At 35.0% G+C, this 15,413-nt stretch overlaps 1 protein-coding gene across 2 annotated transcripts in view; it reads left to right on the top strand.

Moving 5' to 3' along the window:
• LMLN (leishmanolysin like peptidase) overlaps positions 1-15,413 on the top strand; it is a 70,876-nt gene that overhangs the window by 40,698 nt on the left and 14,765 nt on the right. Inside the window, exons 12-15 of one of the 2 annotated variants that reach the window (XR_013994650.1) lie at positions 3,195-3,305; positions 9,464-9,596; positions 10,779-10,938; positions 13,070-13,141. Coding sequence is in view for 1 of the 2 variants with exons in the window: in XM_081068853.1 (XP_080924979.1) it covers positions 3,195-3,305; positions 9,464-9,596; positions 10,779-10,938; positions 13,011-13,141 (535 nt within the window). In the remaining variant the exon portion in view is untranslated. Of the gene's footprint in view, positions 1-3,194; positions 3,306-9,463; positions 9,597-10,778; positions 10,939-13,010; positions 13,142-15,413 lie in introns of both variants that reach the window. The other variant, XM_081068853.1, reaches the window with a different exon arrangement.

The raw sequence follows: 15,413 nt of genomic DNA, 5'->3' as shown, positions 1-15,413 counted from the left end.
TGGGATGGCTATAATCAGAAAGACCATACCTAATGTTAATGAGGATGTGGGAAAATTGGAACCCTCATACACTGCTGGTGGAAATGTAAAATGGTGCAGCCACTTTGGAAAACAGTTTGGCAGTTCCTAAAAATGTTAAACATAGATTTACCATGTGATGCAACAGTTCTACTCCCAGGTATACTATATCCAAGAGAATTGAAAACATGTACACGAATGTTCACAGCAGCATTACTCATAATAGCTAAAAAGTAGTAACAATCCAAATGGCCATCAGGTGATCAAATGGACAAACAAAATGTGGTCTATCCATACAATGAAATGTTATTCAGCCATATAAGGAACAAAAAGGCAAACTACAGCATAGGAGAAAATAATTGCAAAAGACATATCTGATAAAGGACTATTATTAAAAAATACAGAGAATTCTTGAAAACTCAACAATTAAAAAAGCAACCCAACTAAAAATGAGCCAAAGATCGGAACAAAAATTCTTCACCAGAAAAGATGTACAAATGGTGATTGAACATATATAAAAAGATGCTCTACATTATATATCATCAGAGAAATGCAAATTAAAACAACGAGATACCACTACACACCTGTTAGAATGACCAAAATCCGTAATACTGATCACACCAAATGCTGCCAAGGATTTGGAGACAGGAACTCTCATTCATTGCTGGTGGGAATACAAAATGGGACAGCCACTTTGGAAAATAGTTTGGTAGTTTCTTACAAAAAAAACTAAACATACTTTTGCCATAATAACCCAGCACGTCATTCTCTTTGCTATTTAATCAAATTAATTAAAAGCTTATGTCCACAAAAACCTGCACACAGATATTGATAGCAGCAAATTCATAATGGCCAAAACTTGGAAGCAACCAAGTTGTCCTTCAGTAGATGAACGGATAAATAAACTGTGGGCCATCCAGACAGCAGAATGTTATTCAGAGATAAAAAGAAATGCACTATCAAGCTATAAAAAGACATGGGAAAACTTTAAATGCGTATTAAGTGGAAAAAGCCAATCTGAAAAGACTACATACTGTATGTTTCTAACTATGACAATCTGCAAAAAGCAAAACTATGGAGAATGTAAAAAGATCAGTGGTTTCCAAAGGTTAGATGGGAGGAGGGATGAATAAGCAGAGCATAGAGGATTTTAAGGGTAGTGAAATTATTCTATATGATACTGTAATTGTTGATATATGGCATTATACATTTGTCCAAACCCATACATTGTATGACACCAAGAGTGAACCTTAATGTAAGCTATGGACTTTGAGTGATAATGATGTATCAGTGTAGGTTCATCAATTGTAACAAATGTAGCACTCTGTTGTATAGAGATCGTGTGGAGGGGGTGTGTATGTTGAGGAGGCAGGGGATATATGAGAACTCTGTACTCCACTCAATTTTGCTATGAACCTAAAATTGCTCTAAAAATTAAAATTGATTTTTAAAAAGATTGAAATACTAATACGTGCTACAACATGTATGAACGTTAAAAACATTATGCTAGGTGAAGTAAGCCAGACACGAAGACTACATTCCATTTCTATGAAATGTCTGGGAGTAGGCAAATCGATAGAGACAGAAATATTAGGGGTTGCCAGGGACTGAGGAGTGACTACTAATGGGTACATTGTTTTTTGGTGGGGATGATAAAAATGTTCTGAAATTAGATAGTGGTATGGTCGTAGAGCCTTGTGAAATACTAAAATCATTGAGTTGTACACATTATAAGGGTGAATTTTATCATATGTGAATTATATCTCAATTTTTTAAAAAAGGCACACAGACACTGAAGCCAGAAGCCAAGATTCAAATCCCAGCTCTGTCACTTACTAGTTGTATCTTTGCCTCAGTTCTTACACCTGTAAACTAGGGATAAGGGTGATGCCTACCTCACTGAGTTTTATGTTGCTTCAATTAGCTCATATGTATAAAGCCCTTGGTACAGTACTTGGCACATTGTAAGTGCCGACTACATATTAGCTATTATTTATAAAGCTGAACCAAAGTTTCAGGAAACAATGTTTACCCTTGCTACCTACAATGCAATGCTTTTTTGGTATTTTATTGATTTTTAAAGAGAGAGAGAAAGAAATGTTGATTAAAATCCACTAAACGGATTTCACAACCCACTAATGTCACCAAGAAACCGTTTCTAAATGCCCCCCGCTCCCTCAGCTAACTTAGGCTCATCCTTCTGGGTTTAGCTTCAGGTTGCTTCCTCAGAAAAACCTTTGCTAATTCCCTAGTCTACTTTAGGTTTCCCTCTAAGTGACAGAGCTCTGTTCTTTGAAAGGAAAGGAGGTTTGGAAGATCCTCTATCACATAATTCTACTTTTGTTTGATTTTGTGAGAAGGTGGCTGGAGTGGAGGGTATGATTCTTACCATTCCCCCAGCCCTTGAGCCTATGTTTTTATTTACTGTTTTGTTAATGCTAAAAGGGAAAGTTTTAATACAAACAGGTAAGAAACTGTTTTGTGTAATTTTATAACTTTTGTAAACTATAACTTTTGTGAATCTTGTCATTAATAAGGAAGAAAAGCTAATATAAGTAAGCTTGTTGCCTTTGATTAAATTTTCCAGGATATTAAATTAGTGTGTTTTTTCCTGAAGTGAGAACATTTAAAATATTGGACATAGTATTCACTTGTCTTATTATAATGGTGTAATGTTTAGTCACAAACAAGGCCTGTATTGATAAAGTGTCACAGATTCAAGGCCAGCGAAGCAAGAAACTAGGGCCAATTGAATCAGATTAGGTAAAAGCTAGCTAACTAGTGATTCTGCTGTTTCTTCCTCAGTTTACCCCCTTCTCTTTTTCTCTCATTCTTGTTCTGTTTTTTTGGCCCTTATTCCCCTTGTGTTACACCTTAATCACTTTCTACTCTGACTACTGTCATCTTTGGAAATTACAATGGAAATGTGATCTGTTCTTGTTTTTTTCACCGTAAGACTGAAGTTTTCCAGTCCCGGCCCCGGGGCTCCTGTGCGGCAGCCTGTGCAGGCAGCCTGTGCAGCAGAAGCTTTCACAGTGATGCTTCTCTGTGGTGCTGGTCCCCAAAGTCCTTTCTAAGGTCCTAGTTTGCTCATTGTTGAGATTTGTCACTGGTGTGCTGGAATTGTTTGTGAAATGACAGTAATAAAAAGTGCTTTGTTTGAATTATTTCTGCAGCTGGTATAAAGCTAATTACAGCATGGCTGAGAAGTTAGACTGGGGCCGAGGAATGGGCTGTGACTTTGTCAGGAAGAGCTGTAAATTCTGGATTGATCAGCAGAGAAAAAAGTAAGAATACATTGCCTCATACTGTCTTTGATAACAACTAATTCTGATTTTGTTCTTTAGAGCCTAAAATGTCACTATTTTCAAAATGTGGTTAAACAGTTCAATTTCAAAATGTGTGGAAAACCATCTGTAGTGCTTGGTGATAGTATAATAAGTAGCTGCAGTATTGTTTTAACTCATATACTAAAAGAATGTACAGTATGGGAGCCAGAATCATAAAGCATTTCTGTTTAGATTGTCATTCATAAATACATATATTGCAAACTTTTTGCTTATGCTATCGTTGTTTTCGTCAGAAAATGCACTCATAAACATAGATGCAACTGTTGATTCAGTATCAAACAATATGAAGGTATATTTGAATAGTGGTTCTCAAATCTGGATGCACAACATAATCACCTAGCAAGCTTTTTAAAAATTACAATCTCCAATTTTGGGAGATACACACACACACATGTTTATATGTTATATGTGTTACAAATATATTTTTTGAACTTTTTGAGATAATTGCAGATTCACATGCAGTTGTAAAAAACTGCATGGAGAGCACATACGAGGTGTGACAATTAAGTTCGCGAACTTGTTGCAACGATGTCGCTAACCTTTTTTGATATCAGAGGGATTATTTATTATGAATTTGTACCAAGTGGACAAACAGTTAACAAGTTTACTATTTGAAAGTGCTGAAAAAGCTGCGTGGAAAAGATGACCTGAACTTCTAGCCAACAATTCATGACTCTTGCATCACGACAATGCACCAGCTCACAGGGCACTGTCTTTGAGGGAGTTTTTAGCCAGTAAACAAATAACTGTATAGGAACACTCTCCCTACTCACCTGATCTGGCCCCCAATGACTTCTTTCTTTACCCAAAGATAAAGGAAATATTGAAAGGAAGACATTTTGATGACATTCAGGACATCAAGGGTAATATGACAACAGCTCTGATGGCCATTCCAGAAAGAGTTCCAAAATTGCTTTGAAGGGTGGACTAGGCGCTGGCATTGGTGCATAGCTTCCCAAGGGGAGGACTTTGAAGGTGACCATAGTGATATTCAGCAATGAGGTTTGTAGCACTTTTATCTAGGATGAGTTTGCGAGCTTAATTGTCAAATGACGTACATACTTTATCCAGTTTCCTGGACTGGTAACATCTTACAGAACTGTAGTACAATATCACAACCAGGATGTGATTCAGTCAGATACAGAACATTTCCACTATCACAAGGATCCCTCCTGTTTCCCTTCTTTGGCCACACTCACTTCCCTCCTAACTTAGCCCCTGCTTAGCTCCTGGAAACCACTAATCTGTTCATTTCTCTAATTTTGTCCTTTTAAGAGTGTTATATACATTGTTTCATACTGTATGTAATTAATCATTATAGACTGTATTCATTATAATGTATGAAAAAAATAACAAATAAAAACAATCCTTTGGTTCTTTTTTCTCTTTGTTTTACAGTTTTGCTAGAGGTTCATCAATTTTACCTTTCTTTTTAAAGAACCAGCGTTTTGTTTCATTGATGTCTTCTGTTGTTTTTCTGTTTTCAAATACATTGATTTCTGCTCTTATCTTTTTTATAGCCCCTCTTCTGCTTGTTTTTAGTTTATTCTTCTTTCTCTAGATTCTTAATTATTGATTTGAGATGTTACGTCTTTCTGATGTATTTAGTGCTATAAGTTTCCCTCTCAGCATTTCTTTAGCTATATTCCACAAATTGCCACATGTTGTATTTTTATTTCCATTCATATCTTAGTCTTCTCAGGTTGCCATAACAGAATACAGACTGGGTGGCTTAATCAACAGAAATTATTTTCTCATGGTTCTGGAGACTGGAAAGTCTAAGACCAAGGTGCCTGCCAATTTGGTTCCTGGTGAGAGTTCTCTTTCTGCCTTGTAGATACCTGCCTTCTCACTGTGTTCTCACATGGCAGAGAGAGTGTGCTCCGGTCTCTCTTCCTCTTCTTATAAAGACACTAATCCTATCAGATTAGGACTCTAATCCTGTCAGATTAGGACTCCATTCTTATGGCCTCATTTAACCATAATTACTTCCTAAAGGCCGTTTCTCCAAAAATAGTTGTATTGGGGGTTAGCGCTTCAATACATGAATTTTGGGAGACATGATTTAGTCTGTAGCAGTTAGTGCAATTTTTTTTTTTTTTTTAATTTCCATTGAAACTTCTTTTGCCCATGGATTATTTAGAAGTGTGTTATTTAGTTTCCACGTGTTTGGAGATTTTCCTGTTCTGTTGTTGATTTCCAGTTTATAGTTGGAGAATACACTCTGTATATTTTAATTCTTTGAAATTTGTTGAGGTTTGTTTTATGGCCTAAGATATACTGTGTTTCCCCAAAAATAAGACCTAGCCAGACCATCAGCTCTAATGTGTCTTTTGGAGCAAAAATTAATATAGGACCCGGTATTATGTTATATTATATTACATTATATTATATTATATTACATTATAAGACCCGGTATAAAATAATATAATATAATGTAATATAATGTAATAATACATTATATTAAAATAAAACTGGGTCTTATATTAATTTTTGCTCCGAAAGATACATTAGAGCTGATGGTCTGGCTAGGTCTTATTTTTGGGGAAACACAGTAGTCTATCTTAGTATATGTTCCATGGGCACTTGAAAATAATGTATATTCTGCTGTTGGGTAGAGTGTTCTATAAATGTTGATTACATCCTGTTCATTGATGTTCTTCAGTCCGTCTATATCCTTGCTGATCTTTTCAATTGTTGAGAGATCTCACCACCATGTCAGTCTTCAGGTCCCAAGGTCCCTAGATGGTCTGGCTTCTTCTCTCTACCTTTCAGCGTCTTCTTATGTTTGTTTTACTGATAATACATAAGCCTTTTAGTTGTACTTGGAGGGAGGAAAAGGAAAAAATACATCTCCATCTTCTCAGAAGTGGAAGTGGGACTTATGTTTTTATTTTCGTATTATATTTTTATAAGATTTCCCCAGGTTATTGTGATGCATGCAGACTTTGGACCTACATTAGGGGATAATACAATGTTGAATTGTTCCACTTATTTAACATTTTATGATTAATAGGACTTTCAAATAGTATATAATCTCATTATTCCTAAAAGAAACCCTCCAAAGTCGAACTAGTGCCTTCGAATTTTATTGATAAGTAAAAAGTTTGAGACAAGTGGCTCAAAATAATTTCTGTTGATTAAGCCACCCAGTCTGTATTCTGTAATGGCAAAGTGCAGGGTCATATAGCTGATAAGGGACAGAGCTGGGACGCCAACTTCTCTCTCCAAGTTCAGTACCTTGCCCATTAAATCACAGGTACTTCTTATGCTGTGGAATATATTATTGTTACCTGTTCTCACCTGAGCTAGGTCTCAGAGCAGTTTATATTACTCCTAGTTTCTAATAAGGAGTCTGATGTCTGAGTTACAACCCTGCTATGAAAAGAGCTGCTGATAAACAGGAGCAGAAAGCACCTGCAGCTACTTTGGGGACAGCCTGTTAAGACCCACACTACATCATGATCTGCTAGTGTGGTGGTTCCCAAATTTTGCTGCACCTTAGAATCATCTAGAGAGATTTAAAAAAATCTCCATGCCCATGTTGCTCCCCATACCAAATAAATCAGAATGTCTGGAGATGGGAACCAGGCATTGGTATTTTTTAAAAGAGATCCCCAGGGGATTTCAATGTATAACAAAGTTTGGAAACCACTGTTCCAGTCTGTTAAAGGAAGTAGATGGCTAACATTGCAGCTGCAAGAGTATAGAGAGATTTTATTTTTTCTTTTAACAGCTGCAATTCTGTTCCTCTTTGGTTCCAATTATAGGATAGCCTAAAACCAAAAACAGAAGGGAATTTCCTCTTCTCCATTCTTCAAAAATAAAACTGTTGGCCTCCTGAATTCTCTCCTATCCTTTGAATCATAAGCTAGATATTGGCAAACTTTCTCTATAAAGGGGCAGATAGTAAATATTTTAGGTTCTGAGGGTTGTACAGTCTCTGTCACAACTACTCAACTCTGCTTTTGTACATCAAGAACAGCCATAGACAAAAGGAATGGGTATGGCCATGTGCCAGTAATACTTTATTTACAAAAATATGTTGTGGGAGAAACAAAGAAAAAAAAACAGCAGGTCGTGAGCAGGATTTGACCCAAGAATTGAAGTTTGCTAACTCCTGTCATAAGCATTCAAATGTCCTACTTGTGAAGCATCAATGTCCAAAAGCATTTACAGGACAGCCCAGTCTGATATATCCCTAAGTTATTGTAGAGATTTCAGCGTAATCCTTCCTGAGCACAGGAGCTGGTGCTGAACTTCAGCGGCAACACCCCTCCTTCTCTATGGTTGGGTGACTGATTTGAGAAGAGAATAGCTGAGCATACGCAGAGCCACACTCATCTGAAGCACTTGAATCTATGCACACACAAAATAAGGTTCTGTCTATGTGAAATTCTATGTTAAAAATGGTAAATTTCCCAACACCTCTGCCTAGCTTATTTGACATTAATATCAGCTCTAGAGCTGCACTGTCCAGTATGGTACCACTAGCCACTATTGGCTATATAAATTTTTATTTGAATTAATTAAAGTTAAATAAAATTTAAAATTCAGGTCTTCCGTTGCACTAGTCACATTTCAAGTGGTTAGTAGTCACTGTATGATTAGTGGTTACTGTGGACAGCACAGATATTTTGAGGAAAGTTCTGTTGGGCTGTCGGGTAGAATTTGTAAGACATGAATCCTGAACAACTCGCCTTAACTAGAATTTTTAAAATCGGTGTATTTTAACCTCCTTATTCCTTTTTATTCATTTCACCAAAACTTATTTTTTTATTAATTTAAAGTGAATATTATGTACTATTTTATTTTAGAGAAAAAGGAAATGAATTTCATGGTATCAAAAGAGCACCGTAGTAAGAACTACAGATCATTAGAAACTTTGTCACAGAAAGTTATAAAATTGCCTTCTATGAAGATTTTATAAAAATGGTATTTACAGTGAAATTAAATTTCTTGAGTAACTCACATGCGCTAGGCACTGAGTGCTTACAGTTGGAGCTTAGGAAAGTTAAGTGAACACCAGATAAGCTGGTATTTGAAACCAAGCCAGTTTCAGTACTCGTGCTTTCCTCTTACACTGTGCTGCTTCCAATTTACCAAAGACAGGCAGGTATTTTACATTACACATTTTGTCTCGAGAAGCTCTGATTCCCTAGGGATGTTTTATCACTATCCTATGTAAAATTAAATGAGACAAGTATCAATCTTCCTTAAAATAAGAAATCCAATTCACACTTTTTGTCCTCACAAGCATGTGGGAGAGGAGGAAAAGTACCAGTGATACTGTTACAATTTGGCAGACCAGTCTTAATACCGTAGGATTTGTCTTTTTTAGGAACACTGGAATTTCATTTATAAACATTACTGTTATGGCGACATTCATGTAATATATATTACAGTTTTCAAGAAGATGACTGATTGAGGTTATAGGTTTGTCTGAAGATCTTTTGACAGGACAGTGCAACAAATTCTCATGTCTTAGAAGAATTACAAGACCCCTTTTTCCAAACTGTACATCTAAAATTAGATTTAACAGAGAACGGAACAAGTTGTAACAAATAGGAATATTCACACACTCTTTGTTTTACACAGGAAAATAAGATTATCCTATTAATGTTTTCAGTTTAACAAATTGTCAGACAGGATTCTTTGCTCTGGATTATGGCCTAGAAAATATTTCTCTCTGTAGCTGCAGGACAGAGGGGACGTCATCTTTGTCTGTTTCTGTGACTCCATTTGTTAATTATGAAGATTTGTATTTTTAGGCCAGATATGGATTTTCCTTATTTATCATAAAAAATGCAAATCAAGTCTTCAGAACTCCATTTTACTGGCAAAAGTGGAGAAAGAGATAAATGGGGTTTTATTTAATAACATTGAAATAAATAATGTTATACCTCTTCTGGCATTAGTTTTTCACATCTACAGTAAGCATCCCTTTTATCCTTTGAAAAATAAGTTGATAACCTGATTTAGCAATTATTTTTAAGCTATTAAAACATTGAAGTCCTAATGGAAAAGACAAGCTCTAGAATAGACTGGTAATGTTTTCTTGGCAGTTTACTCCATGGTGTTTATCTTGCGTGCAGGAGGCAGATGCTGAGTCCTTATTGCAACACACTCAGAAGTAACCCGTTGCAGTTAACATGCAGACAGGACCAGAGAGCAGTCGCAGTGTGTAACTTGCAGAAGTTCCCGAAACCCTTGCCTCGAGAGTACCAGGTAACATTTATTTGTTTGTGGCAAAATGTTAAGAATCAGCTTTTTAAAAAGAAGTTTCCATTTTGAATTACAAGAGTGCATTTTCTTAAGTTTTTCAATTTGTAAGGCCCTATTTGTTTTCTACAAGTCAGAACAAAGCTGAGGCATTCCTCCATTTCTTTATAACCTAGATTCTATTGATAGCAAGTAATTAATACCTAGCAGTGCTTTGTAGAAATGGTTATAGGCATTTAGAATATTTATTTCAATCTAAATGTTTTTTTAACTCCTTGTCTTTTCTTTCTAATTGTTTTTAAAGTCTTCATCTTTAATTTCCTCTAATTTACATGGAACACAAGGTTCTTTTAAAGGAAATAACTGAGGTACTCTAGTTCAATTAATTAGAAGGCTTGGAAGTTCTGCTGTAGAAAAGATTTGACTGTGGGATTTGAAGGAGATGATCCTACCTGTTCAGTCTGAATTTCTGATTTGACCTTTTAAGTGTTTGTTGCTGTGGCTAGTATCTCTAAAAAGCCTCAGCTCTGCCTGCCACTTTCAAAGCACCCTTTAGTCAGAAATGATAGCTCAGCAGCTAACTTAAAAATGTTGCCTCTAAATTTTGAGCTTTATATTAATGACCTTGCTGAGTGCTTCACGCACCATAAGATGGCAACTATATTTTAGGCATAGTACTATAATTCAATGCATTGGTGTAAAATGTGAAATCTTAAGATTTATCCGATGCCTTGTTCCTTTGGTGTTCAAAGTATTGTATATACATATATGATCTCTTTCATTTTCTCAGTTTTATTTTTTCAAGTTTGTCAAAACAATATATAAATTAAGTCTCCTAAAAACACTTGAAGTACAGCATATTTACAATCATAATTCTATCCAGTAGTTTTGTGTTTTGTCAACTCTTTAAAGTCTTCCTTTTCATCCTTTAAAATCATTAGTCAATTTTTTCATCTAATAAAACACAGACTAATTTACTTACCCTGCTTATTTCTAAAACTGCAACTTTGACATACCTGAGGTAGTATATATTACTATCTTTGTGTTGTACTATATGTGAAGAAGAAAAGCACATTAATATCTTCTTTGTGTTATATAGCATTAGAGGGTTGCTATAAATTCCTTGTGGGCTTTATTTTGATTATACAGAATGTTTCTTTCTCTCCTTCCTAATAATTATTTTTGTAGTACTTTGATGAACTCAATGGAATACCTGCAGAAGATTTGCCTTATTATGGTGGTTCAGTAGAAATTGCTGACTACTGCCCTTTCAGTCAGGAGTTCAGTTGGCATTTAAGTGGTGAATATCAACGCAGCTCAGATTGTAGAGTACTGGAAAATCAACCAGGTTAGTATTTTAGTGAAATTAAATGTTTTATGCATATTACAGTTATATATCAGCAATGTAAAATAGTGGTTAGGGGCACAGACCCTGGAGTCAGACTGTCTTGAGTTTGTATTGTGGTTCCACTGCTATCCATCTGTTGTAAGCAACTTAACTTCTCTGTGCCTCAGTTTCCTCCTCTGTACTAAGTGGGTAATAATACCTGTCTCATGGACTTGTGAGAAGTAAATGAATTAATATAATCAGAGCTTAGAGTCATGACACATAAAAAGGTCTATTAGCAATTAGATACATTTGTTCATGTGTATCCACACACTACTTTGTAGTAATACCTTACTTATATCTGCATGACACTTTTCATTTGCAAAGCACTTTCATTTTATTCTAAAAACCTGATGAGAGACGTAGAGAAGATACTATTGAATTTCACAGATGAATGAAGAGACACTAAGTAATACAGTTAATTGGTGTTAGTGCAAGATCCTCCAATGGAGAGTTGTTTTGAGTTAATCACATTAGCGATCCTATTTTTTTCTCTTCTGAGGAGTATGCATTTTCTGTAATTTAGAAGTAACATCATTTTCCAGATACCAGAATAATACTGTTGTTCCATGGCTAGTAAGAGGTATTGCCGTGTTATTTATTCCCTCTTTATAGATATAAATGAAAAAGTCATCAAAGGAATAAACTGTATGGCAATTGGATATTCAGCAATAATAGTTATAGCTCATACTAACCACCTTTGTAAATAAATGTTCTCACATCTGAAATGTTAATACACAGCAATAAGTAGTTTTTCTCTCTGTGGTCATCAAAACTTTTAACCTGGTCTTCCCCCATGCCCTGTTCCATACTTTATTACAGTGTAAGTCATTTAAAATTTAAATTTCCATAATGTTTTCTCTTATTCTTAAACCTGACAGATTTAACTGGATTTGTATAGTTATTTTTTCCATCACTTAGCTGCTTAATAAATGTGTGATACAACTAATTAGCAGTTCCATGTTAAAGCAAAAAAAATGCACAGGTCTGTCAATTATGGTTTGTCAAAAATACAGTATCACATTTTATTGTTTTAGAGCTGGGGTTGGCAAACATTTATTGTAAAGAGCAAGATAGTAAATATTTTAGGATTTGTGGGTCATACAGTCAGTGTTGCAACTACTCAGCACTGCTGTTACTGTGTGAAAGCAGTCATAGACACTAAATGAATGAGTGTAAATGAATGACTGTGGCTGCGTTCAGGTGAAACTTGATAAAAACAGGTAACACTCCAGATTTGACCTGAGGGTTATAGTTTGCTTACCCTCTTTATTATTTTTTTTAAATAAACCATAACACTGATCACAATGTTTTTTGTGGACTTTGAAATACTCATAAGTAAAAGAAATACAGAGTTCTATTTTATATTTTCTTTCTTAGCTTATACAATTAAGGTTTTTCAAAACTGACAAAATAAAATACTTATCTTTATAATATTTCAAAATGGGCTAATTGAACTCTGCTTTCAAAAGAAAAAAATTAATTGTATTAAGTATAAAGAGAGCAAATTATTGCTAACGAGCTTCATCCCTTTGTCCATTAGCTATTTAGAGGTCATTGAGCCCACCCCATACCTCTGGGGTTTTGTGCTTAGTCTGTAACTAGATCAGTATGAACTTCCAGGAAATGACATCAGTTGAAAATACAAGAATGTTTTGCAAAGTTGCAGCACCCCCAAAAAGCTTTCATTACCTAAATCATTGGTCTCATCCTATCTTTGGTTACTTGGGAGGTGACTCCTATTTAGGCCACCAGTCAAGGTAATTCTTAGTGCCATTTCCTTTATATATCTAACTTAAATGTTTTAGACCCAGTTTTAGCTGTTGTTTCTGATATAATAATTTTCTCCCATTAATTTCTTTATTGTGAATCCAGTTTGAGTTTGGAGACCTCTTTCTCTTGATTTTTTTAATTGAAAATTTCCATTAAACATGTTAGATTTTTAATGCAACTTTTAATAATAAAAATGGAATGCTTCAATTTCTTGTTCTTTGAAAGTCAATTTTTAAGAAAACATTTCTGGTTTGCTTCAGACCTTTTTAAAAACTATGGTGCTGAAAAGTACGGACCTCATTCAGTTTGTCTAATTCAGAAATCAGCATTTGTCATGGAAAAGTGTGAAAGGAAGCTGAGTTACCCAGACTGGGGGAGTGGATGTTACCAGGTAAACTAAATGATTGTTAATAATTATACCAAATAGTAACATAATTTTATCTCATTATTTGGTTTTTATATATTAAAATACATTTTATCTTTCTATAGTTAATTTACTGATTAATTAACTTTTCTTGTTTATTGACATAAATATTAGTTTGGATGTTTGTGAAAATATTGTCTTTTTTTTTAAGAGAAATTGCCTGTCTCCATTTGTTTAAAAATATATAATTGCTACATATCAGCAAGTTTTATAATAATTTTACTTCTGGGCATATAGCCTAAGGAAATAATGGAAAATATGTAATTTTGCTCTTGAACAGATATTACTTTGTAATGAAAAAAATTTATCTTTTTGTTTTATAAGACCTGAGGAAAACATGGATTTAAGAATTAATAAATCAACTACTGATTTATAATAGATTTTTTCCTTTGAAATTAGAAACCCAAAGGGGGCAAATTACTATTTTCTTAATTATCTTATTTGCATGGCTGATATTAAATGACTGCATCACCTCATTAAGAACTTATTAAGATACAGGTATTTTATAATGTAGGAGCATCCAACTTAATGAATATTCATACCATACCAGTGGTTGTCAGGGAGGAGTGAGATCCTGAAAACTGAAAAATACGAATTTGTTGTGCCATTTCAGCTGCAAGAGCTAAATGGACTTCTGTAGCTGGGAATTTAGCTATTATTTTTTTATTTATTTAATTTTATTAGTTTCAGGTGTACAAAACATAGTGATTAGACATTTATATACCTCACAAAGTATTAACCCCAATAAGGCTAATCTGACACTGTACATAGTTATTACATTATTGACTATATTCCCCATGCTGTACTTTATATCGCTGTGACTATTTTTTTTTAATTATAGTTGACATTCAATATTATTTTATATTAGTTTTAGGTGTACAGTGTAGTGGTTAGACATTTATATAACTTATAAAGTGATACCCCTGGTAAGTCTAATACTCACCTGGCACTATGCATAGTTATTACCATATCATTGACTATATTCCGTATGCTGTACTTTACATCCCCATGATTATTTTGTAACTGCCAATTTGTATTTCTTAATCCTTCACCGTTTTCACCCAGTCCCTCAACCTCCTCCCATCTAGTAACCATCAGTTGGTTTTCTGTATTTATGGTTCTGTTTCTGTTTTGTTTGTTCATTTATTTTGTTCTTTAGATTCCACATATAAGTGAGATCATATGGTATTTGTTTTTCTCAGTCTGACTTATTTCACTTAGCTTAATATGTTGTTTTTAAAGTTACTTATAAAATTAACTTTTTTGGTAACAGCTTCATTGAGATATAGTTCACACATCATACAATTCATATAAAATTATCTTTGAAACCTTATGAAAGGCAATTAAAAATAAACACTTTCCAGCTATAATCTGATAGCTGTAATCCATCAACCATTTTCTGATAAATTCGATTAAAGATTTATGTGTTGATTAAATACAGTTTTGACCTATCGATTAAAGATTTATGTGTTAATTAAATGCATAGTTTGGGCCTAGTATAACCACATAACATAATTTTGTTTCACTGCCTTCACTTAGTATTTCCCCCCCCTTCTTTCGCCTCCCTTGCCCACTCTGGTTCAAGCCGTCGTTTCTCAGTCTAGTTGTGTAGGACACAGCTCCCTGGCCCATGCTGGTATTATGAGCCTTGCGCTCCCCCGGCTGAGGCAGTCAGTCGTGGGTCGCTCATAGCAGCTCACGGCAGCTCTTGTCAGCTGCCAGCCGCTCACGCTGGCCACCGGCAGCACACAGCACACAGCAAGCAGCCCAGGGCAGCACACAGCAGCCAGCAGCAGCCCAGCTCCAGGGAGAGCCGTTGTTCACAGTCTTAGCTGTAGAGGGCGCAGCTCGCTGGCCCATCCGGGAATCAAACCAGCCACCTCAGCAGCTTTGGGAGCACAGCTCTCCAACCACCTGAGCCACGCCCACTTAGTACTTTTTATTCAGAGCAAAACACACTTTCCAAGTTTTTCCAACAATAATAATAATATTCTTTATGGCTGTAGAACATTACATCATTTTAAAGTATCATAGTTTGGGAAGTCACTTTCTTGTTATATATTGAGTTAATTTTCACTTTTTACTATGTAAAAATGCTATTAGAAGTATACTGATATATTTTACCTTTTTTAAAATTTATTTTTTGAAATAAATTCCCATAAGTGAGAATATTAGGTTAAGGGCCTAAAACTAGAGCAGTGACAACTATAATTGGAAGATGGGGTTATGCAAATTTGTA

The sequence above is a fragment of the Rhinolophus hipposideros genome (assembly GCF_964194185.1).
Source record: "Rhinolophus hipposideros genome assembly, chromosome: 2".
In the NCBI taxonomy this organism is placed as follows: domain Eukaryota; kingdom Metazoa; phylum Chordata; class Mammalia; order Chiroptera; family Rhinolophidae; genus Rhinolophus; species Rhinolophus hipposideros.
This window is presented reverse-complemented; position numbering and strand designations above follow the sequence as displayed.